This window comes from Dendrobates tinctorius, unplaced genomic scaffold (assembly GCF_039654945.1).
Source record: "Dendrobates tinctorius isolate UK_male_01 unplaced genomic scaffold, ASM3965494v1 ptg000165l, whole genome shotgun sequence".
NCBI lineage: Eukaryota > Metazoa > Chordata > Amphibia > Anura > Dendrobatidae > Dendrobates > Dendrobates tinctorius.
Genome location: NW_027361832.1, coordinates 4,406,473 through 4,430,186, shown reverse-complemented (window position 1 = coordinate 4,430,186; position 23,714 = coordinate 4,406,473). Strand labels below are relative to the sequence as shown.

Below are 23,714 nucleotides of genomic sequence, written 5' to 3'. Positions count from 1 at the left end.
TGGAGCCGAGAGCCTCCCACCGGGAGGATCGGCTTCTTCCAGGAGCGACGTCCTGCTCCTGGCTTGGGGCCGAGTGACTCCCCACCGGGAAGTGTCGGCCCTGGGCATCCTGACAGGGGGAAGGATTGGACCGGTCGCCCAGTCCCCCTGCGCCCTCAGGTAATCTTCTGCTCCTCTCGTATGTCCCTCCGTGCAGGGACAGAAAACACTGAGGGAAAGGGGTGGGACGGGGCCTTTTAACCTCTCGTGTGCTTTCCTGTTCCTGTAAGGAGGAGGAGGACGTCCTCCATGGTGCTGTCAGGTGTACGTCCTGGAAATAATGATTATTACCAACGCAATGACTGTACTATGATTGAAAAAAAAAAAAAGTGTTCCTGCCAGGCCTATAAACTAAATTAGATTTTCCAAAATATGCAAAAAAAAAAAAAAAACTGCTCAAAATCCAGATCGCTTCTTCTCCATTTCCGCATCCCTTTGATGAACATTTCATATCTTTACTTCTCTTATTGGTAAGATATATGCGCTTGCTTTGTTTTTCCAACCTTTGATTTACATTCGCGCATTTGATAAAAGCCTGTAAACCAAGAAAGAAACGCAATTCCAGATAGTTATTACAAAGCCGTGTGATGAGAAATAATGACACGTAACAGCCGCCATTAGGCCACATGTTTTGTTTTTATTATTATTTAGTAGTGTTTATGTTCCCAAGTTACATTTTTTTGTCTATTGATGTAAGACTACAAAATTACCAATATTTTTTTTTCTGTGCTTATAAAATACCAACATTTTTTTTTGTTTACCGTCATACACTCTGTAACACAGTCTGCGACAATTTACATGGAATCATAGGCACTTTAAAGGCTTAAAAAGACTTTACAACTTAAATGCATGGTGAAAACGACAAAAATTGCTCTTGAAACTCCTAGTCGTACCTTCAGAAAAAAAAAGTAGATCTAAATGGGAAGGAGTTTGTACAGTGGCCGTGGACTTCTGCAACTTTGTCAGAATACTGTTATAGTCTTTGGATTTGGCTCATCCCCATTGTCCATACCAGGATTAAGCATCCTGAGGCTTTCCGACTCCTGAGGAGCCTCTTATCGTCTCTTTCTGGTTCATCACATATGTAATACAATAGTAGCCAGAGTCACCCGCACATCATTGTATGCAATGTATGCCTGGCCCGCTCCTGCACAGGAGTCGGTAAAGGTGCATCCACTCCTAAAAAAAATGAACTAAACAGCATTTTCTAAAGGCTTGGCTTTGGATCGGAGAGAATAAGTTTCCATTTTTCTATTTTCACACCAATATCATACCTAAAAATGATAACATGCCCTTGTGAAAGGAACGGACTCTAAATGTTTTGTAGATATGCGAAAAATAAAATCTTTGCCATCAAGACGACAAAATTAAAGTACCTCTCTGAAAACTAGACCTATAATCTTCATTTTTTACAAGCTGAAAAAAAAAAAAAAAAAAAAAATAAAATAAATCTTGTTATAAAAAAACATGTTAGGTAGCCGCTAGTGTTAACAAAAAAATCTAAATTTATTCCAATAAAAAAAGGAAATAAAAAAAAAAACCAAACGTTTTGGGTCGACCAGAATATGTTCTTACACTGTTTTCAAAGTTTTGATACAGTGGAATTTGAGAAAAATTTACCATCGCGCCCAAAAGAAAATTGTCAAAGTGCTAGATCTTTTTCCCCACCCCCTCTCTAATTCCAGCACCTCCACAAACAGTGTTTTTTGTTTTTATTATTTTGTCCCAACTTTGGACATTTACATGCTGTGACTAATTTGGAAAACCATAAAGTAAATGGGGGGGGGGGAAAAAAAAAAACAAAAAAAAACCCTCAACTAAATATTGCTACATAAAACAATGTAAACAAAAAGAATAGAAACTAAGGCTTCCATTTTATCACCTCCTGTACTGAAGAAAAAAAAAAAATCCGGAAATATGAGAAAAGCAACAACTATTAAGCCTGCAAAGAAAAGACAAAAGTAAAATAGAATTTTCTTTAAAAAAAAAAAAAAAAAAAAAATAATATAAATATATATATATATATATATATATATATATATATAAAAAAAAAAAATTGTATTGTGAACTTGAACAGGCGAAAAATGCAACAAATTGTCTCCTGTAAACCTCAGAACGTGCGTACCGCAGGAGGTTCCCAAAAATATCCAAAATCCAAATTTCGATAGAGAAAATGCACCTTTAAAAAAGTAGCTTTACTACTGTAAGTAACCGCTTGTATACAGCTATTCCATTTCTCTTTACATATTAGTCAGCATAAATCGGTCATAAAGTACACTGAAAAAAAACCAAAAACAGCAGAATTGTAAAAAAAAAAAAAAAAAAATGAATATCATTACACAGATTTATACAGATTTCCTTTGTTTACATAGGAAGGAAAAAAAAAAAAAGTACATTTACACTATTATACTGTATATCTGAATTCTAAGACAATTGCACCATGACAACTACTAAAGGCATTTATTTGGAAACAGATAAATTAATGAAATAGAACTAAATTTTGAAAAGATCCGAGACATGCTAAAAATATTCAACAACCTGCCATTGGCCCGACCATTGAAAAAGAAACAGTGTTTTTCAGGGGTTGGTTTGTATGTTTATGCATAAAGGTCTGAGACATCTCGGTGAAAACCAATGGTCTTAGAAGATAATACTCTGCCACTGCTACCCAACTCAAAATTCAGGGTTTTTTTTTTGTTTTTCTTTTTTTATATTAAGGAATACATGAAACGGGTTTTCATTTTTTTTTTTTTTCTTTAAATACAATGGGATTTTTTTTCTCATATTATAAAGTTGCCTCCGAGGCTCTTTAATGGAAAAAAAAAAAAAAAAAAAAAAAAAAAAATGAAATCTTCATTATTCTATGCAAAAGCTTTATTTAAAAGGGAAAAAAAAAAAGAAAAAAAAAAAAAAAGAAGTTCAGTGATCTCATAAAAGCGAGACACTATAGTAGATTTTATGCATAAAACTCTTTAGTTGGTGCCTTTTGGTAGACAGCACTGGAAGGTTTTCGTTCTCCAAGGTCATAGCTGCCCTCATCCTTCTTTCTCATGCGGTAAACCAGCAGCAAGATTAAGAAAACGGCAAAAAGGAAACCGATGCCTCCGCCGGCAATGACCGCTGCAAAACAAGATTAGATAAGTGTTACCTTAGAAGTAGTTGGAGCTCCGAGTGCTACACCGATTGGTTATCCTTCATGTATAGATTGCCCTACACTGGATAGAGTGTGCAATCAGTGTTCTAATGTTCTAGCCAGCAATTTAGCTGCTCCACATCGACAGAGCAGCTCTTCTTCTTTCAGGCTGCTCTGTTGACGGGGTGTTGCTGCTGATGTCATGCTGCTTGACAGCCGGCTCCCCGCAACTAGGCAGTGGAGAGTCGGATTTCAATCTGCATGACATCAGCAGTCTCATCCCATTAACAGAGCAGAGAAGACGAGTAGCCGCTGCTCTGTATCATAACTACAAGATATATCTTGTGTTTCCCACAGAGTAATCTGAAGATGCTTCGTGACGTTGGGGCAGGTCAACCTGCTTAGATCCGGCACTCAAATGGTCGCATCCTGAACATCTCGTATGATTATTGTCCCATTTCGTGAGAGGTCTACACACACCATGACATTGCAGGGGGCTAGTAATCAATCATCCTAGTTCTCAATGACCTTGTCCGGTTGCCAAGGAGGACAGAGATGGACACCTTATGAGGGTCCTGCGAATCATTTTCTTTAATTCTAGGTCTGACTTCTTTATTAGTCATGGAGCTACACATACTTTCAAAATGTTAATTTCGCCATAGTTTTTTCTCCAATGATGAAATTTTAGTTTTTAACCTTGATTGACCTTCTGGATCAGCCAAACTGAAACCATCTGGTGATCAGTAGAAAGGAGGTTTAATGACTGATTTTCTTCAGAGTGTCAGATCAAAATTGTGAATGCAACTCTCGAGTCTGAAAAAGAAAAGCTGATATCCAAGTGCGGTCCGATTTTCATGGACTGACAAATGGAATCAGTGGAGAAATTTTTTTTTCTCTCCATGTCTGAGAAAAACGGGTGCCACATTGATCAAAGTCTGATTAGAATAAATTTGACAGTTTTTCTCAGATGAGGCAAAAACAGTTGTGGGACTCTACCTTTTCTACTTGCATGTTAATCTGGACATAAGTCTTTGAGGTATATACTTTCGCAAAGTAAAATAGCAGTAATAAACATGTGCTGATTGTATTCATATCAAAAACTGGGGCAAAAAAAAAATAAATTCTGTGATCAACGTATTTATACCCAACTTCAATGCTCACCTGCAAGTACTTCTGTTCTGTGGAACAGGTTCTCTGACTGCTTCTCGGTGTACACCTCCACCTCAGAGTTACGTTCTAATAGTTCTTTATTACTCTTTTCCACAGGCTCCTAAACAAGAATTACATACAGATTCAACAATGTGACGTAAGGGGCCAGCCCAAAAAGTTCATTCCTTAACTCATCATGGAAAATAAACTGAGTAGGCCCAAATGGCGAGTGTTCATATACGTGATAGAGGAAGCCTGATGTAGGCAGGTAGGTGACTAGACGACCCACTTATTTCAACACTTCTATGCTTTAAAAGAAAAACCTGCAAATCAGATTATCTAAAGCTGACAATGAATTGAGGCTTGCAAGAGACATCAAAAGCAATAATAAAGGATTTTGGGGATATGTCAAAAGTAAAAGAAAAGTCAAAGATGCTATAGGATTTTTACAAGATGAAATGGGAAGACAGGATGTTGAGAAGGCCGAACTTTTAAATTCCTATTTTGCATCTGTTTTCTATCAGAAAGGAAATGTAACATCAACTGTTCTTCACTGTCCTATTAAGGGAATAGAAGAATTCAGGATATCTATAAGCAGAAAGACAGTGAGGAAATACTTAGCTAACCTAAATGAATTCAAGTCTACAGGTCCAGATGAATTACACCCCAGAGTACTGAAGAAGATAGCAGAAGAAATTTTTAAACCCCTCTCCATAATCTTTGAAAATTCTTGGAGAACAGAAGTCCCAGAAGACTGGAGAAGAGCAAATGTTGTTCCTATCTTCAAAAAGGGGAAGAAGGTGGACCCAGGCAACTATAGGCCGGTGAGTGACTTCTATACCAGGAAAGTTTTTTGAACAAATTATTAAACAACATGTATGTAAGTACCTGGATAAGAATTAAGTGATTAACCAGGGTCAGCATGGGTTTGTAACTAATAAGTCATGTCAGACTAACTTAATTTCCCTCTATGACGGAATCACTGATTGGGTGGATCAGGGAAATGCTGTAGTTATAGTACATCTTGACTTCAGCAAAGCATTTGACAAAGTATCTCACACAATCCTTATTGAAAAAATGGCTAAGTATGGAATGGACAAGGCAACTGTTAGGTGGATTCATAACTGGCTTAGTGATCGGACCCAAAGAGTGGTCGTAAGTGGCTGCACATCCAGTTGGAAGAATATCTCAAGTGGGGTACCACAGGGCTCTCTCCTGGGCCCTTTATTGTTCAACAACTTTAGCAACGATTTAGATGAAGGAATTGAGGGTAAACTGATTAAATTTGCTGATGATACAAAACTAGGAGGGATAGCTAATACTAGAGAAGAGAGCGAGAAGATTCAAAAAGATATAAACTGGAGCAGTGGGCAGCAACTAACAGAATGCATTTTTCGCTGTTAAAAACCAAAGTACTACATCTGGGCAATAAAAATGAAAAAAGCATATACAGAATGGGAGGAATAGGGCTAAGCAACAGCAAATGTGAAAATGACTTGGGTATACTAATAGATCACAGACTGAATAAGAGTCAACAGTGTGATGCAGCAGCAAAAAAGGCAAATGCAATTCTGGGATGTATTAACAGTAGCATACAGTCTAGATCATGTGAAGTCATTATTGCCCTCTACTCCTCTTTGGTCAGACCTCATCTGGAATATTGTGTCCAGTTTTGGGCGTCACATTTTAAAAAAAGACATCAAACTGGAGCAACTTCAGAAAAGAGCGACCAGAATGATGACTGGTCTGCAAACCCTGTCTTATGAGGAAAGGTTGCAGGATTTGGGCATGTTTAGCTTGCAGAAGAGAAGACTGAGAGGAGACTGCAATGGGATGAAACTGAATGGGAGGAGACACAGATTAGATATTTAAAAAACATTTTTGACAGTTAGAGTGATCAATGAGTGGAAAAGGCTGCCATGAGAGGTTGTGAGTTCTCCTTCAATAGAAGTCTTCAAACAGAGGCTGGACAGACATTTGTCTGGGATGATTTAGCGAATCCTGCTTTGAGCAGGGGGTTGGACCAGATGGCCCAGGAGGTCCCTTCCAACTCTACGATTCTATGAAAAATACGAGGATAATGTTGATGGATCACTGGGCTAAAGGCCAAAAAAAAAATTGTGCTGGAGAACGAACATACCTCTGGATTTACAACCAAGTTTGTCTGCATCTTTGGCGTGGTCATCTCGACTACTGGAGCACGACTGGTTGGTAGATCTTCTGGAAGTTCTTTAATGGTTGTAAGTTCTACAGCCATGTCTTGGTCATCAACGTCTACAACTCCTGTGAAAAGATTATGGGGAATGGGAAAATTTAACAAGATAAATGTGTCAGAATTCAGACTCCGATTTATGCCAAAACCTGGTGTATATTCCATGCACCACATTGATTATGTGTTGTAGAGACTTTTTGGCCATAAATCATGTGGGTGTAGTTTAGTGCAAAGTAGATTTGGCTTAGAGGGAAGCTAAACGAAACCAGCCAGTAGAATAAGGCAGAGTAGATGCTGATAATTAACAAATAAAGATAGTTTTTGTGAACTGCATCACCAAATAATTTATAAGTGGAACAGGTATCATACCTGGTATCCTTCCAGGACACCATTCCTCCCAGTAGGAGCTCTGTTTTCTTAACAAACTGTCCACCGCTTTCTCAGATTTCTAACGGAAATTGGTCTCAAGACTCAACCCCTCCACTGCACTCTGATAGAACCAGGGCAGACTAAGGGCACCGTTACACGCTTCAATGCCCCAGCGATCCCACCAACTATCCGACGTGGATGGGATCGTTGGAACATAGACTCATCAGCGATCAGGACCAGCGAGCAAGCTGGTATCTAGGGTAAACAGCAGATAACGAAGAGCCACGCAGCTCTTAGTTACCCGCTGTTTACCCTAGATACCAGCTCCCAGCGTCGCTTATCGCTGGTCTCTCGCTGTCACACGCAGTGATGTGTGCTGCCCAGCGGGAGTCCAACGATCAAAAAATGGCCCAGACCATCAGGCAACAATTAACGATCAGCCATCTGATCGTTGCTACATGTCACACACAACGATGTCGTTTCGACATCGCTGCAACGTCACCAAACTGGTGACGTTGCAACGATATCGTTCACAATATCGTTGTGCGTAACGGGGCCCTTAATCTCCACTGTGGAAGAAGGGGTATGTCTCAGGCTTCCCAAGACAGTGGTGGGCAGGATGTGAAGAAGAAAACGTGGCTTCAGAATGGAGGAAGAATTGCAGGAGAGCACCCAAGTAAATTTACTACACCATAATTCGTAAAGCGGCCTTTAACCCTAGCACTAAAAAAATGATAATTGATCATCACGGTACCTGATCCTGAACCAGATGAGTAGTCATCATCATCAATTGGGTATACTCCAGAGGATTCTTCAACCGAAGTGTTGTCGATATACAAGTCTTTGTCTGATGTGGTGGCCACCATCTGTAAGATCAGACATGGATATTGTAGGTATTGTGGTTGTACGCACACAATTAAGATACTGGTAGGACCAATACACCTTTAAAACGTTAACAAAACTGAAGTCGGATATAAAAATGAAAAAGGCGTTGGTTGAGCCCCAAGGTACAAGTCATAATCATTTGTCTTCTACATGAACACATTTTGGAAATTGCTGAGGTAGAACAATACTTCATTCATCTTTCGCTGTACTTTGGCAAGTAGCAATTGCTTTGTTATTGGCACAATCAAACAAACGAATCTATAAATGTCACGCTGTGTGACGGCAACGAGAAAATAATTAAGGCCGACAAGCCTCAGCACCTATGCAGATTTAAAAGGAGCAAGAATAATAAAAAAAAATATAAAGAAATCAGATTTATGTTGTTGTGAATCAATTAAGAATCCTCTTAATCTCTGGTCTGACTGCTATAACAAGATATAAACAAAGCTGCGCTATGCCCAGAGGTGCCAATTAAAAGTGAATCTATAGAGAAAACGCAGGCTACTCCTAAGCAAGAGCACCAGAAACTTGTTAACACTTGTAAAGTTCACACACTATAGAGGGACTCGCCTATTTTTTTCCACAAATTCAGGTTTCCAGGTGTGAGGTCACACAAGTGGGAGCGGTATATCTTGTATAGGTGCTGCTTACCATATATTTAGAGGTACACCACTCATAAAGACACTTCTACGTGGACACTGTACTCCGCAACATCGATTACAGAGAAAGTATGATCAACACAGATGGCATAAATCTTTTCCAGTGTAAGGGACACCATGGAGGGGTCTTGTTTAACCAAAGTTATCCAAGTTTCCGTAAGTTAGCTTAAAAGGGTTGTCTGGTCTTTGACTGCAGACTTGTAACCTCTCTGTGACTGTTGACTTCTGAACACTCACATTGCGGGAGCATGACCGAAAGTATGCGCTCTAATTGTTGATGAGAAAATGTGGTCTGACAAGGTGTTATCCGAGCAGGGCTGTGGAGTCGGAGTTAGTTTTGGTTGGAGTCGGAGTCGGTAGAAATGTACCGACTCCAGCTTTAAAAAAAATGTATTAATATTTCATAATTGAACTTTCATATGAATTTTATAAATGTTACTCAAATATATATGTTCTATCAAACTATGAAAAACAGTGATAAGCAGTTCTGCTGGAGATAGAGACATTTCTTACTTCTTGTGTGTCACCGTTCTCCACTGCCCTTATCTAATCTTATACTTGGTTAACCTCATGCTGCCCCAACCCCCCTACTTACAATGTATGAAACTGAAAGTGAAAATGTGTTGCAAATTCTTAGTAGTAAAGCTCCTCCTCTAGACTAGATCATACTAGGTGTGCGTCTTCCAAGCATCTCACAGCTGCCTGCTACTCAGAAGAGGAAGACTGTAAGAAGTATTATCCTTTCAACAAACTTTGCATCAGTTAACTGTGAGTACATGAGGAATAATAACAGTATTACTGACCACTATATCAGTTGTACGACCTGGCAATAATTTTGTACAATTGTTTTTAGGAAAAACAATTGTCATATGGATTGTGAATGCAGAATTAAAAACCTGAGAATATCAAAGAAGCATCACATTAAATCAGCTGTATTTGAACATTTCACCATCACTCAAGATAGAAAACATTATGTCTGTCAGTGTATGACAAATGATCCAGACGAAAACAAATGCTGTGAAGCCAAGATGAGTGCATATTCAGGCAAAGATAAAAATGCTCCTACCAGAGCTTCTAATCTAAAGAGACATTTACAGCGCTTTCATCCAGAAGTACTGAAAGCAGGGGATGAGAAAGACTGCATCCAAACCAATGAACCAGTGCCCAGCTCTTCCAGCCAAACAAAGGAGCAGAGAACTTTGCAGCCATCAGTTGCAAGATATTTTGTCAGTGACAAAGTTACTGTGACAATGACAGTAGATACATTTAAAAAACAGATCATAGAGCTTGTTGTAAAGGATAGTGTGCCTATTTCATTATTTTCACGACCAGCTTTTATGTGTCTGAATGGGGAAATGGCCCGCAAGCTTGGTGTTTCTCTGGACAGAGAGAGTATTAGAAAATTAGTAATCGAAGAAGCTTTTAAACAAAAGGAAGAACTTAAAAAAAACTCTCAAGGGACGCCTTCTGTTTCTTAAAATGGATGCCTGCACACGTCACAGAGTGAACTATTTTGCCATCAATGTCCGATTTGTTTGTGACAAAAATGAAATAGTTACAAGACATTGGCAGTAAAAGACACCAAAGCTCATCACACCAGTGAGTTTCTCCAGGTCTTGGTGGAAAAGGTTCTGCAAGACTATGAACTTAAAAAAGAGCAAGTTCTGTCATAACTGACAATGCTTCAAATATGATAAGTACTATTAAGCTAATGAATGAGAGTAATGATGGTGACCAGCAGCTAGAACATTCTGGGTCCACAGACACAGAAATGTTTGAAATAGAGGAACACAGTATTGTAACTGAGGAGCAAACTGAAGTTGCTTCAGATGAACAGCAACATGATAGTTTAGATGATCTTGTTGAAACTGTGTCAATATGTTCTTTCATTCATCACATGCGCTGTGTTGTGCATACGCTACAGCTGGCTATAAGAGACAGTCTGCAAGAAGGACATGCTGCTGCACTGATTGGCAAGGTGAGAAAATTGGCTACTGTTGCCAGAACCCCTAAAGTTGACTCAATTTTGAAGAGACGTGCTGGAAAAGGGGCAATTATTGATCAAGCCACACGATGGGGCAGTACTTACTTAATGATTCAGCGCTTGGTTGAACTGAAAACCTTTCTTGTAGACATGGCTAACCCTCAACTGACGCTAAATGAAAGTCAGTGGAATCAGGTGACTGAGCTGGAAAAATTGCTAGAGCACCCATTTACAGTGACTAAAAAATTACAAGCAGAGGACTTAACTCCAGGTATTTTCTTAAAGGAGTGGAAGAACCTGATGTTTCGCCTGTCCCAAAGAGGAGGGTTAATTGCAAGTGGCATTGCTACATCAATGAAACGGAGAGAGGAGCTACTATTACAAAATAACATTCTTTTGGCAGCTGTTTATGTAGACCCAATGCATCAGATTCTTCTAGATGATCAACAGCTATGTAAAGGAAAAGAAGCTCTGTTTGAAAGAGCAGTAAGGATGAAAGGGTTGCAGAACAGTCAGGAGGAACAAGAAGAATTTGGTCGTCTTGCCACATCTTCACCCTCATCATCAACTGATGAAGAATTTAATTTCGAAAAATATTTGGATCACAAGGACCATGCAAAGCGTTCCCACATAGAAGAGTCTCCCCATCAAGGAACACAGCCAGTACATTTCAGCAGAATTTTTCATGTGCACTAAAAGAAATTGAGAAATTTGACCGTTCATCAAAAATAACAGTGCAACAAGCGATTCCTCTGTATCCTGACATTGTCAGAGATGTTGCCCGAGTGGTTACTGCTTTGCCACCAACACAAGTTAGTGTAGAGAGGTTGTTCTCTGCTCTCAAAATAATTAGATCAGATTTGAGGGCATCCATGAAGGAGGATCTGACAGAGGCAATACTTTTTCTGAGGACAAATTTATATATTTCTTCTTATTAACTGTATAAAAGTGTTTATTGCATATTTACTTACAGTTTAGAAAAGTTTATAAAAGTTATTTGCTATATTCTAATTGTATTCTAATAAATGTCGTTTTTGCTCTAAGTGGTCTGATTACTTATATGATGGTGAGAAACTGAATAAGCACGATGTTTAATATTTTACAACAGTAAATTTGTTGTTATGAATTGGCCATTTATGAAGGAGTCGGAGACGGAGTCGGAGCCTGATAAAATCCAGGAGTTGGAGTCGCAACTGTGGCTTACCGACTCCACAGCCCTGTATCCGAGCATGCTCGGGTGTCTTCGGCGTGCTCGAAAAATATGTTAGTCCCTGCAGCTGCATGTCTCGTGGCTGATCGACAATTCCTGCAGTTGTTGCAGTTGTCTATCAACCATGGGACATGCAGCTGCGGGTACTCAAATATATTTTTCGAGCACGTCGATGACACTGTTAGCACAGGAGCATATTCTGATAACACATTATCTGAGCACGTTCGCTCATCACTAGATTTGATACGCGTGGTCACATGCAGACTAGATGGGCACAGTAAGTGTATTGGGCGGGGCTGGACACATCTAGACCGGAGTATGGCCGGTAGTATGCAAATGACATACTCGCAGTCACATCACCGCCTGCTCCCGAAATCTGAGAGCACGATGTGAAGATTCACAAGTCTGCAGTCACACAGACGGACTGCAGAATTGTGGCCTCAGGCCAGACAACCCATTTAAAGAGGCATTAAAAATGTTATCACCCAAATTTCCTGGTCCTACTCCAGGGACAATCACTTACTGCCAGAACGGGAAGATTGCGTTGCTCATTCTTCCTTTACTGCAATATCATGGCCAGGAGCAGCTGAATATTACGGCCACTCGCACATGCACCTTGAAGCTCCATTAAAGTAGGACACTGACCATAGCTAAGCGTTTTAATGTTCTTTGTTGTCTTTGACACTTCATTTAAGTGTATGACCCAGACAAAGATGGCAAAGAGCAGCTATCTTTAGGTATCATCAATGAAATACTGTAATGGAGGGTTGAGGTGTACGCGCAACCTGCCGTAATATTCAACTCCTCCGTTCTCACCTTGCAGTCAGCAGAGAAGGAGATGATACTAGTCCTCCGTTCTTGCAGCCAGTGGACCGACATTGATCTGACAGTCATCACCTAGCCAATGGACTTGTAAAGGCTGGAATATCCCTTTAAGCATAAAAAAAACAAACAAACAAAAAAAAAAACTGCATTTGGACTATAAGGCGGCACAGCTATCCAGCGAGCTTAAATGATCAAGAAATATCTAAAAATGGAAAGCAGTGGAGCCCAAGTTTGTTGGATGCCCAATTGTGTACAAAAAAAAAAAAAAAAAAAAAAAAACACAACAACCCTGACCTACATCATTGGAAAATTGCTAGGATTGAGGCCATGGGGATTTACCGCTCATGTCCAGGTCTACATACTGCTATTAAATTGGCTCTGAGGTCATCACAGAGATTAAAATGAAATCACGGAGAGCGGCGATGGATTAATGTGCCGCGGCATAGGTCCTGTAGGAGCACCATAAAGCTGACTGCTATACACTTAAGTTTTTCAAATATGCAAATCTGTTTTAATAGATAAATGTTAATCCAAAGAGTTTTTTCATATGGTTAAATAGGTGAAATAACATCTGTCTGTGTATCCATATACCGTAGCTATTCAAACCTCGGGACAATTGGTGTTCGCTCTTGGACTGGTAAGGCCACGGTCAGTATTTTACATCAGTATTTGTAAGCCAAAACCAGGAGAGGAACAATCAGGGGAAAAGTAGAATAGAAACTCGTCACCACTTCTGGATTTATCACCCACTCCTGATTACAAACACTGAAGTAAAACACTGACCAAATACTGATAGTGTGACCGTGGCCTAACATACGAGAACCTCCATGACAAAGTGCATAAACTTGTGATCCTGTACCGCTGTCTGTACACACATGTCCATACAGTCCATTAATATGTCTACATACCCACTGGGATAGAAAATCACTGTGTAAACCACCACTACCATATGATGAGGTAAAGAAATTGTTCCCTACAGCATTAATAGTCAATGAAGAAAGCTCTGGCGCCATGAGTGCATACGGATATAATGAAAGGGCGGAGACTGGGATCTTTTTGGGACAGTCATCCATGAGCCCCACTTTGCATGAGCGGCTGCCCTACTAGCAGATGTTTCAGCCCCTGAACTACAGGGTCATTCACTCATCTGAACAGCCACCATATAGTAAATACTACAATTCAGCTTCCTCATCAAAATTAGCTGCCAGCGGGGGTTACCAGAAGAGCCAGAAACCCGGGTCAACCAAGGGGCCACCTTTCAAAAAGAATGGTCTCCAGCAATATTGTCTTAACCATAGAAATCATTGCACACTGTTAGCTGAATTTCAGGGTCCTCAATTAGGTTCCCCATCGGCTCCCCAATCTCACACAGGGATTTTGTAAACCAGACAACCCCTTTATGGCCATGTTCTCACTTAGGCATAAAATCTGACATGTAATGAAAACTGGCAATGTGACGGGGGCCTAATCGATCTGCACATCTCAGTCCATCGGCCACGATAATGGTCAGTGGCCGCTGCACAGGAGAGCCAGTGTCATCGTCTTCTTTTGATTAGCCAGCCTGGCGTGATACATCTGCACCACGATGACGTCACGCCAGTCTGGCTAATCAGAAAAAGAGTGGCGGCTCTCAGCAGGTAAGAGGCGGAAATCCCTCTGCCGTTCCAGCAGCCATAGACCACTGTCGTGGCCAATAGACTGGGATATTCAAAGAAATTTACACCAACTCCAACATATTAATTATGATGTGAAGTAACGTCATCCATTTCTAAATTATCCCATAGATGTGCATGCTCCGAAGTGGTGGGCGGCCAAAACTAGGGAATGATCCGTTGTCGGACACCTCCCCTCATCAGACTATCCTGGTTTTCATCCAATATTTACGGTCAGCGAAACACTTGGAGCAAAACTACCACCACCAATTTTGGTTTTGTTTGGTCTTGTTGGGATCACCGGCTCATATTACTAAGGCCTTTAAGACTTTAGTTATTTTGAAGGATTACAGCAGAAGATCCAGGCAGTGAGAAACTGCACATTTGTGTATGCACTAAATTACTACAAATTCTTTTACTGTGAAGTTAGTAATTGTTCTGCTCACTACAATTCCCGGTACTCCCCAGAGCACACGAGGCACAATTACCATCTTCGTCAGACAAGGTAAGGAGAAACAAAAATAGAATTCGCGTTTCATCTAGAAACTAGACAGTGGAGGAGTAAAGAGCTACCATAGTACCTGACAAAATGGCATTAATTAGCTTCATTAATTATCTCATTACTTCACCCTCAAACCATCACTCCACAGAAATGACCCGACCAGGACACCTTTATCTGGGTAGGCTTTGAAAATATTAGAACAATCCATCGCCTTTACTAGTTATTCCAGTCAACACAAGAAAATGGGCTATCTGCAGCTGTGACACATTGGGTAGATGTGAACGTCCCTCTCTCCCGATGCCCCCCACATACACATGCATGCACTATCCAGCCATGTGTAAGAGCTCTGAATGTGTAAAGGCACATTTCTGCCCAGAACAAGCATGGATTGACAATATACTATCTTCATTGGCCCATAATTACATCCATTAAAGCTTTATTCCTACACTGCAGTTGTGCTTGTGACCAAAAAAAAAAAAAAAACACGGACTGAGCCTCAGCGGTCATGGGATTAAGCCATGGCGGTCGTAGAACTGCTCGATTTAGAATCAGTATGCAGCCGTTTCAACCTCAAAATTGCATATCCGATGAGGCTTGCCATCGGGTCCGTACTGCGCTCTGTGCACAGCTCAGGCAGCTGGGGAGCATTTCTGCCTCCTGAGCTTCGCTGTTCTGATCGGTGGGAGTCTCAGAACCTTGACCCCCACAGATTAACAAGAAATATAAGGGCTACAAAGCGTAAAAGGAAACAGCAAAGTTTAGCTATACTTTAAACTATTCAGTCCTTATACCATTTGCATACTGTCAGCAGCACATCCACCGCTCACAGAGAGATGAGCTACTGACAGCAACAAAAGTTAAAAAAAAGAGGCCATTTGCCATGATTAACTGGGTCAGTATTTGGGAATGAACATTTTTCCAAGTTTGGTTGGACAGATTTTTTGGCCAATGTATAAAGGCCATAAGCCACTGAAAAACACCTTGGGAACAAAGGATCGTGGCATGGTTAACTTCAACATTCCTGATCCTCCACCTAACAAAGCCTGGCGGGACGGTGAATACAAATGCCCACTTGGTAATGTCCAAATCATCAACTAAAACTATACACACACGTGTACTGATGGGGAGCTCTTCATCTCACAACGTTGGAAGTGTCAGAATCTGCTGATTTCCCCCCCCTTCCCGTATAGGGGGTCAACAGACTAAAAAAAGGTAATGTGTCATCTACCTATCCCTTATAGTATTTGGCCGAACAAGCTCAAAGCTTTTAAATCTTATACCCCTAGGACTCCAAAAAGTGTCCAAATAAATGTGTGTTGCAGAATTATAAGTCCTGCAGAGACAGTAGGCGAGATGCTAGATTTATTGGCTTTTGTGAAGACCAAGAATATTAAGAAAAGTGGACCGCCTGGACCATTACCCCCGAGACACAGCGGATTATGTCTGCCGTCTATTACACAGGACATTTCGTTTCTTGGAACAATATAGAAGTACTTTTAGACAACCCCCAAGTATTGGACCCCTGCACTGGAGCAGAAGACTACCGACAGTGGTGTACAAGGATGCTGCCATCGGTGGAGACCATTTTTCCGCAGCTCCATGATAAAAGCAGAGATATGTATGATGAGAATATACCGTACATCCCACATAATCCGTCAGGACACAATGTCATCATCTAATCCCCTTCTGCTCTCACGTCACTGGGTCTTCCCTGAAACTTTAATACGTGGATCAATATTTCATGACTGTCTTTGCCGACAAAACAATATTTGTTTGACCCATGTAGTTTCACATGTTACACAATTAATTCCCCTGACATTCTGTGATTTACAGCTTCATGTAATCTTGTGATCTCACACCAAACAGCTAATTCATTGCTTATAGTGCTGTGAGCGTATAACAATTACGCCTAGTTGATGCAATTAAAAAAAAAAAGCAACTTACGTAATTTTTCTTCAGAACAGCAGAGATTAAAGGCGGTGAGCAAAGACAATAAAGGACATCAGTGTAGCACTGCCGTACGCGACTATAGCCTCAGAAAATCGGTGATTTTTATCATACGCAAAAAATAAAGCGTTTGGTCCGTGTCAGTTTCATCAGTTTTTCCAGCATGAAAAAACAACAAATGGAGGTTTCTGGAGCTTCTCTTATCACAGTCCGTGAAAAATGGACCACACAGATGGGATCACAATGCTGTTCGATTTTTTTTTTAAATTTATCACGTACCCATAGATAATTTGGATCAAGATGGGAAAAGTCTCCGTGATTATGTGAGGATCATTCGGCCCGTAAATATACATGGAGCAGCCCCAATGACTAGAATAGGTACGAGATACATCCGTGAAAACCGCTGATAGACCTCATACGAGAAAAAACAATGTCCGAACGAGCCCCATCACTTATCACAGGTGATCTTGGCTCAGGTGCAAAGCTATAGAAGTACAGAGACGGCTGTTCCTCCCAGGCCCCGCTGCGTGAGGGGACCCAAAATCTCTTCAGCCATATAAAAAAGGGCACAAAAAATATAAATGGCACATGGTAAGGGGACATGGTAGGTAAGATTTTGTATTGGGGCCCAGGAGCTCTAAGTGAATCCTTTGGCCAGAATTATTATACAGCTTGGGAACAATTTACTGTCGTACATGTGCACTGCATCTAGGAGAAGATGTGGAGAGCTCAACTCCGGCTTCATGGCAGTCTGTGTAGTTGGCATCATACCCAGCCTGACTTTTCAAAGAGATCATTATCAAGGATTCGACTTGTTCCGAGCCAATACAAACTGTGGAACGGGGCCAAATGCCACATATTGTCTACGGCACTGCCTGTACTCGCGTAGGATGCCTAGGTTTCAGCTTTATTAAATATGAGGTATGCATAGAATAGATGTGAAGTTGCAGATATATTAACATATATATCAGTAACATATGCTCACACTTAATTTCTTACATGGATTTTGTAGCAGATACTGCTGCAAAATTCATATATATATATATATATATATATATATATATATATATATATATATATATATATATATATATATATATATATATATATATATATATATATATTTGGAATGATAAAAAAAAAAAAAAAGAAAACTTAATCATTCGAAGAGTGGGCCCTGATTCACCTGATTCATCAGAGATTTTATGCTAGACAACTGGAGTAAAAAGCTTAGAAAATTCCCAAAATTTTTGTGCATTTTGATGGACTCGTCAGTTTCACGTCATTTTCATCCTATTCTGACAAAGTACTGGGGCAGGACGGGAGGCAGAGAGACGCCCATGTATCAAATTCATGATGAGCGTGTCATTCCTTACATCACAATTCGCCGACTACACATCACCTTGCGCCTCACCTTAAAAGGATTTTTTTTCCCCCCAAAACCAGAAAATCATGGACATTCAATCCTGCTCAAGGCAAGCGTACGCCAACATTTTTTTTTTTTTTTTTTTTTGACTGGTGTATGAATTGCTAGTTTTTATAAATCGGTGTCTTATTGTCTGCAGCTTAGCAGTGGAAAACATTTTCCCTGCGCTCATGGTATTGCTCCAATCAGGTAGGGACCGGGACTGAAATTCATACAGGCCCATGCTGTCCCCGTCCCCAAGCACCAGATGGGATACATTACTAGTGTCACCCTGGATGGAGAAAAGTAAGGATTTACTACAAGACCAATATTTCTAATGATTCCTGCTGGGGTAAGTGACGGAGTCAGCGACTTTGTGCTCCATCACAACTCTTAACTGTATGAGTGTCTTGAGAACACCGATTCTGTTAACAATAGAGCAGACAAGGCGGCCCACGACCAGACAGGCCCTTCTGGCATTTGCCAGAATTGCCAGATGGCCATTCGGCCCTGGCTCCGATCAAAAATTCAATTAGCCATTGATAATTCGGTTTTATTTTCTACGTGTGGAAAACTAAATATCCCGCGCTGCTGGTATCAAACTAACGATAAATCCAGTTAGCCAATGGTTTTATTTTCTATGCGTTTTGAAGTAATCCAACATCTTCAGGAAGCAAACACTAACAAGCCATTTTTTTCCTGAAGTTGGAGAACTTAGAGAAGTGTAGAAAATAAAACTATAGGCTAAATGAATTTTTGCTTGGATAGATCCCAGCAGTGCAGAAAACAAGTTTTCCACTACTGATCTATTATTATGATGGATCCTTCAACCTGAGGTGCCTCCACAGCTGGGATCACCAATATCCATGCCAGTTTAGGGTTCTGATTCACACAATCACATCAGGTGAGCATAGTTGCTTATATGTCCAACATTGTTATCTGGCTAAAAACTATTTGCTCCATCTTGTCCCCAATATAAATACCTCTTTTCATTGTCTGCTGCACAACAGTAGAAAGAATTTTGTCAGCATCTGTTCTGGCCATGATCTGGAGACATGTATTGGAGATCCAGCCAACTTAGGTGGAATCTGTGAATGTTTAAGGTGGCCACTGGCCAGTCCTCACAACTTATACTTCCTGAATATGGCATATTAAAAAAATGTTGGTCGACCATGTTAAGTGTTAAGGGGCCTCCCAAATGTACATTGATGACAGAACTTGAGAAAGAAGAACCAGAAGGGGTCTCTTCTAGAGAGAGGACAACTGTGTCCTCATATCTGGACCTACTGGCTCCCCCCCTCTGAAGCAGATAGTGTACGATTTAGCCAATGGTTTCCCTTTTTTACCTCTCCCTTCTCTCATGTTCACGTGTGATTTTAATTTCCCAGACATCTTGTATTTATAAGCCCGTCCCCACAGAGGAGGTGTTTGACTCCTGTAATTGAATAAGTTGGGTGCTAACCAGGAGATCTCTGCCAAGTGTTAAGGCTATAAATCAGAGGTTTGTTCCGAGAGCTCAAGATGCCATCATTTTGTGATTAAACATCACGCAGGCCAATAAATTCTGAAAATGATAAAATGCACCTTACAAAGTGCCTGCAGGAGTACTTTATCACAGAAAATGAAACCATGGAGCGGTCTCTGGGCCAGGCAGCTGCTCCTTCAACCATCAATAGAGGATTTATTCACGTCCATCAGTAGACATTCAACCTCTAATGTCTTGACTAACACAATCTACCTGACTAGGCTTCTCATAGCTTGGATTCCTAATTTTTAAGGTTCTTCGCCATTTGTGATGCTACAACCATCGGTGCTCCAACAGGGGAGTATTTATGGGGTGCAAATTGAGACTTATTGGATTGGAAGGGGAGTCTTTAGTGATAAAGTCCCAAGAACTGTGCTGGAAGGAGGTGTCAGCTTTAGCTTATCGAGAGCCAATAGGGAATCCTCCGCCAGGTCATCATGCCGTTCTAAGACCTATCATCTGCGGTCGGCAGAAGCCAAAAGCCCACTTGCACCAACAGAATGAACTCAATTGATGTCATCATCGTGAACTTTGCATTTAATCTCATTAAAGTTTGAATATAAGTGTATGTTCACACAGCTGCCTGAAGAACGGGCAAATGACTTCTTTTGACCACTTCATGGTTTCAGGAAACCTGAAGCTGAAGCAGTAGAACAAGATGGAACAGTACACAGCAATGTCATTTTGCTGTGCACAATTGTTCATTTGTTGCAGCTGTGGCGTCACAAACTATTCCATTCCATTAACTACATATACATTCCGCCATTGACTTGGGCGCCCAGGGCCACGGACCGGGTCACTGCTGCTGTGACACATCCCGCTGACACCAGCCCGGTACCGAGTAGCCCACAGTCCTGGGAGGGCGACCCACAGCGGCCGAGCAGCAAAAAAACATTGCATGCGCATACCCTAAAGAGACCATACTGTCCACACGTCACACTTTATCAACTTTGGTAAGCTTGTTACAGAAAGGGAAAACATTGCAGAAAGTGGAACTTTTAGCAACTTTTTCTTTTTAGCCTTTTCAATTTATTCACCAAAAACAGATATAAACTGGGATGAATTACAGGAAATCTGTCAGGTTTTCACCACCTAATTGGAGAGTAGAATAACAGAGCCAGAGACTCTGCTTGCTGTAGTTTTGATAAAATCAGTTTTATCAGCAGGAGATTATCACTAGAGAACTAGTAAACCTGCTGCCATGTAGTCCTCCATATTCATGAGCTCTGTATAACACTGCCCCTACCCGATTGGCATTTTTTCTGCCTATGCACAGTCTGCACAGAAAGCTGCCAATCAGAGCTGTGTGCAGGGATATATAGAGCTCAGCACTGGAGAACTGCTGACAAAACTACAGAAAGTAGCCCAATAAGTGATACATCGTTGGAATCAGGGTCTCTGCCTCTACATGATGCTGCTTTCAGATGATATAGCAAAAATCTGAGGACAGATTAAGTATTTGTAACGATTAGATGAAATTACGTTATCAAACCACACAAAAAAATCTATTAGCCTGAAATTATTTATTTTTGCCAAGGTTATTGTGGTTTATAGCGTTAATGTTTTGTAGAGCGCCAGACAAACGTGCCACAATGTCCCCGCACCCTGAGCTTTTCAGTAGGCATTCACTGGCATGGAGCTCTGCGGACACATGATTAGAGCTACTGAGACAACAACTCCGGCACGCAGAATAAAAGCCGCTCACCTCCAGCCATTGTCCTCCGTCCCCGGCTCTATCCTCTAGTGATCACATTTCAGGGCAGCCCCATGGAAACCAGTTTGCAACTGATCCAGCCCCATGCCGATTATTATTATTTTTTCCTTTTTTTGCAGCACACAGCGGCGGCCGTAATGAATGGTGCTCGTTTTGTCGTATCCTTCACTCTTCAAAGCTACTTATAGACCAATTTCCACATTGTTAGCAGCACGGGGACTTACAATTCCTTCTAAACTCAGCTTTTCCCTGAGTATGACTCCCGTCTAGCGCCCGCCCTCCGTTTTCAGCGTAATAGCGCCACTCTTGTCCATGTTCCGTGTCTGGTATTGCAACCCATCCTAAATGAAGCGACTGTTGTAAAACTGCAATACCAGATGCATCCTTTGTACAACAGAGGCGCTGTTTGAGGGTTAAAAAAAAAAAAAAAAAAAATAGTCTAGTCCAAGAAACCCTGTAAATTAGCTTTTAACCCAATAATCACTGCACAACAGAGTTTTCCATGACATACGTGGCTATGGAGAACAGATCTGCACCACTAAGATTTAAAGAAAATCTAAGTGCATGTGCACACGTTGCAGGTTTTTTTGTGCAGTTTTGGTACAAAACCTGAAAGATTTCCTAGTACCAGCCAAGTGAGTGAGAATCCAGAAGCTTCGTGCACGCTTTTTTTTTTTGCTGCAAATTTCACCCATACTAACGAGAAATAAAAATCTGCAACAAAATTGCATGCAAAATACGCAATTGATTTACGCAGTGTTTTTCCTGCCAAAATATCAGGATTTGTAGTAGAGTTTTGTGCTGCACATATCCTAATGGTTTCAAAGAAATTGGAGATCGACACTTTTCAAGGCAATTCCTAAAAATATCAGCAATCAGCCCACATAGCCAAGTATAGGGCTTCACTTTCTATGTGACATTCTTGCACAGGTGACAGCGGAGAGTCACCTGCAGTACACTGCTCCACCAGCAGGTGGCCCTGACATGCAGCCTGATCAGTGGACTCTCCAAGCTCCAGGGCTGCCAGCAAAATGCAGAGGGGAACTTTATGGGGACATTTGTTTCTTTAGAGCAAGAGAATCTGTCACCAGGTTTTTGCTACCTCATCTGATAATGTTAGGGCAGACATTCTGATTCCAGCGATGTATCATTTAGTAGACTGCTTATTCCATTTTTGATAAAATCCCAGATTTAGCAGCTCTGTATAACCCCGCCCAAACTACTGATTGGCAGCTTTCTGCCAATGCACAGTGAACACAGCAGCCAATCCGTGGTAGGGGCGGGATATTACACAGAGCACATAAATATGGAGGACTACATGGCAACAGGTTTACTAGTGATTATCTCCTGCTGATAAAACTACAGCAAGCAGAAAGGGACACGTTGCAAGAATCAGGGTCTCTGCCCCTACAAAATGCTGCTCTCAGATTAAATGGCGAAAACCTGGTGACAAACTCCCTTTACGTTTAACCGGATGTTACGCTCGATTACTGCGAGCCAACTGATCTCTACTACAGGTCATTTGGAAAGGAGTTACTGGGCAGGCCATAATTATTTGGACTCAGTCCGCTGTATTTTATCAACAGGGGCTGATAAAACGAGCAACAATTGTAGTACATCATCGAATGAAGAAAAGGTGCACAAAAATCGAATAGGTAAAATTTTAAATATTAAATGAGAACATGCCATGTAAAAAAAATAATAATATCCTTCAGATAGGGTGTTAATCTGCATTTTAATAGTGTTCTGAAGCAGCCAAGAGCCGGTACCGAGAGCCCCGCTGCCTGGAGGAAAAGAACTCATGCTTTCAGTCACAGAGGTGTGGCCAGAGCGGCTTCAGTCACCGGTCACGGCATAGTGACCTCGCCTCAGCACCGAGTGGCGGAACTGGAAAGAGCAGATAGGGGTAACAGGTGTTGGATCCCCACCGAACTATCGGATAACGATGACCTAAAGCCGGTGGATAGGTCAACAATATTAGAACGCCGGGAAAAAAATCCTTTCAAAATTCCTAAAATTAATTTTTTCTTCATATCATGATATCTGATCTGAAAAACTGATGACACTTGGACCACATTCTGATCAAAATAAATCGCTCTTTTTCTCATATGTGGGGAAAAAAAATGGACGTGTGAATGAGTCCTACTGCTGGAATAAAAGTGAGGAGTCAGTGTTTGGTGCTATGGGAATTGGCATGAAACTGGCGCCCATGGCAGGTGCTCTAGAGATAAGGATATCGGCCCACAGGTTTCTTCCTGGCACAGCGCTGAAAAATGCTACCTATATGCATAAAAAAAAAAAAAAAAAAAAAAAAAAAAAAAGCCCCACACTTATTCTGTCTTAAGGAATTAAAAAAAAAAAAAAAATCATACAAATTACAAAAAGATGTAAAATGCTGAAAAATCACCCGACAATCTGAGGGTGAACATCTAGGTTTTCTTCAATCTGTTGCATTTCATCTACAAAAATAATCCGCTCTGATGTGAAACCCGTTATTTTCTTTA

The 23,714-nt window shown here is 40.9% G+C and overlaps 1 protein-coding gene across 1 annotated transcript in view; it reads right to left on the bottom strand.

Annotated features, from left to right (window-relative positions):
* Positions 1-2,482: 2,482 nt before the first annotated feature.
* Positions 2,483-23,714, bottom strand: part of SDC2 (syndecan 2) — an 85,282-nt gene continuing 64,050 nt past the window's right edge. Inside the window, exons 2-5 of the mRNA XM_073550428.1 lie at positions 7,657-7,768; positions 6,462-6,604; positions 4,334-4,442; positions 2,483-3,159 (exon numbers count right to left, since the gene is read on the bottom strand). Of these exons, the coding sequence (XP_073406529.1) occupies positions 2,996-3,159; positions 4,334-4,442; positions 6,462-6,604; positions 7,657-7,768 (528 nt within the window). The 3' untranslated portion in view covers positions 2,483-2,995. The remainder of the gene's footprint in view (positions 3,160-4,333; positions 4,443-6,461; positions 6,605-7,656; positions 7,769-23,714) is intronic.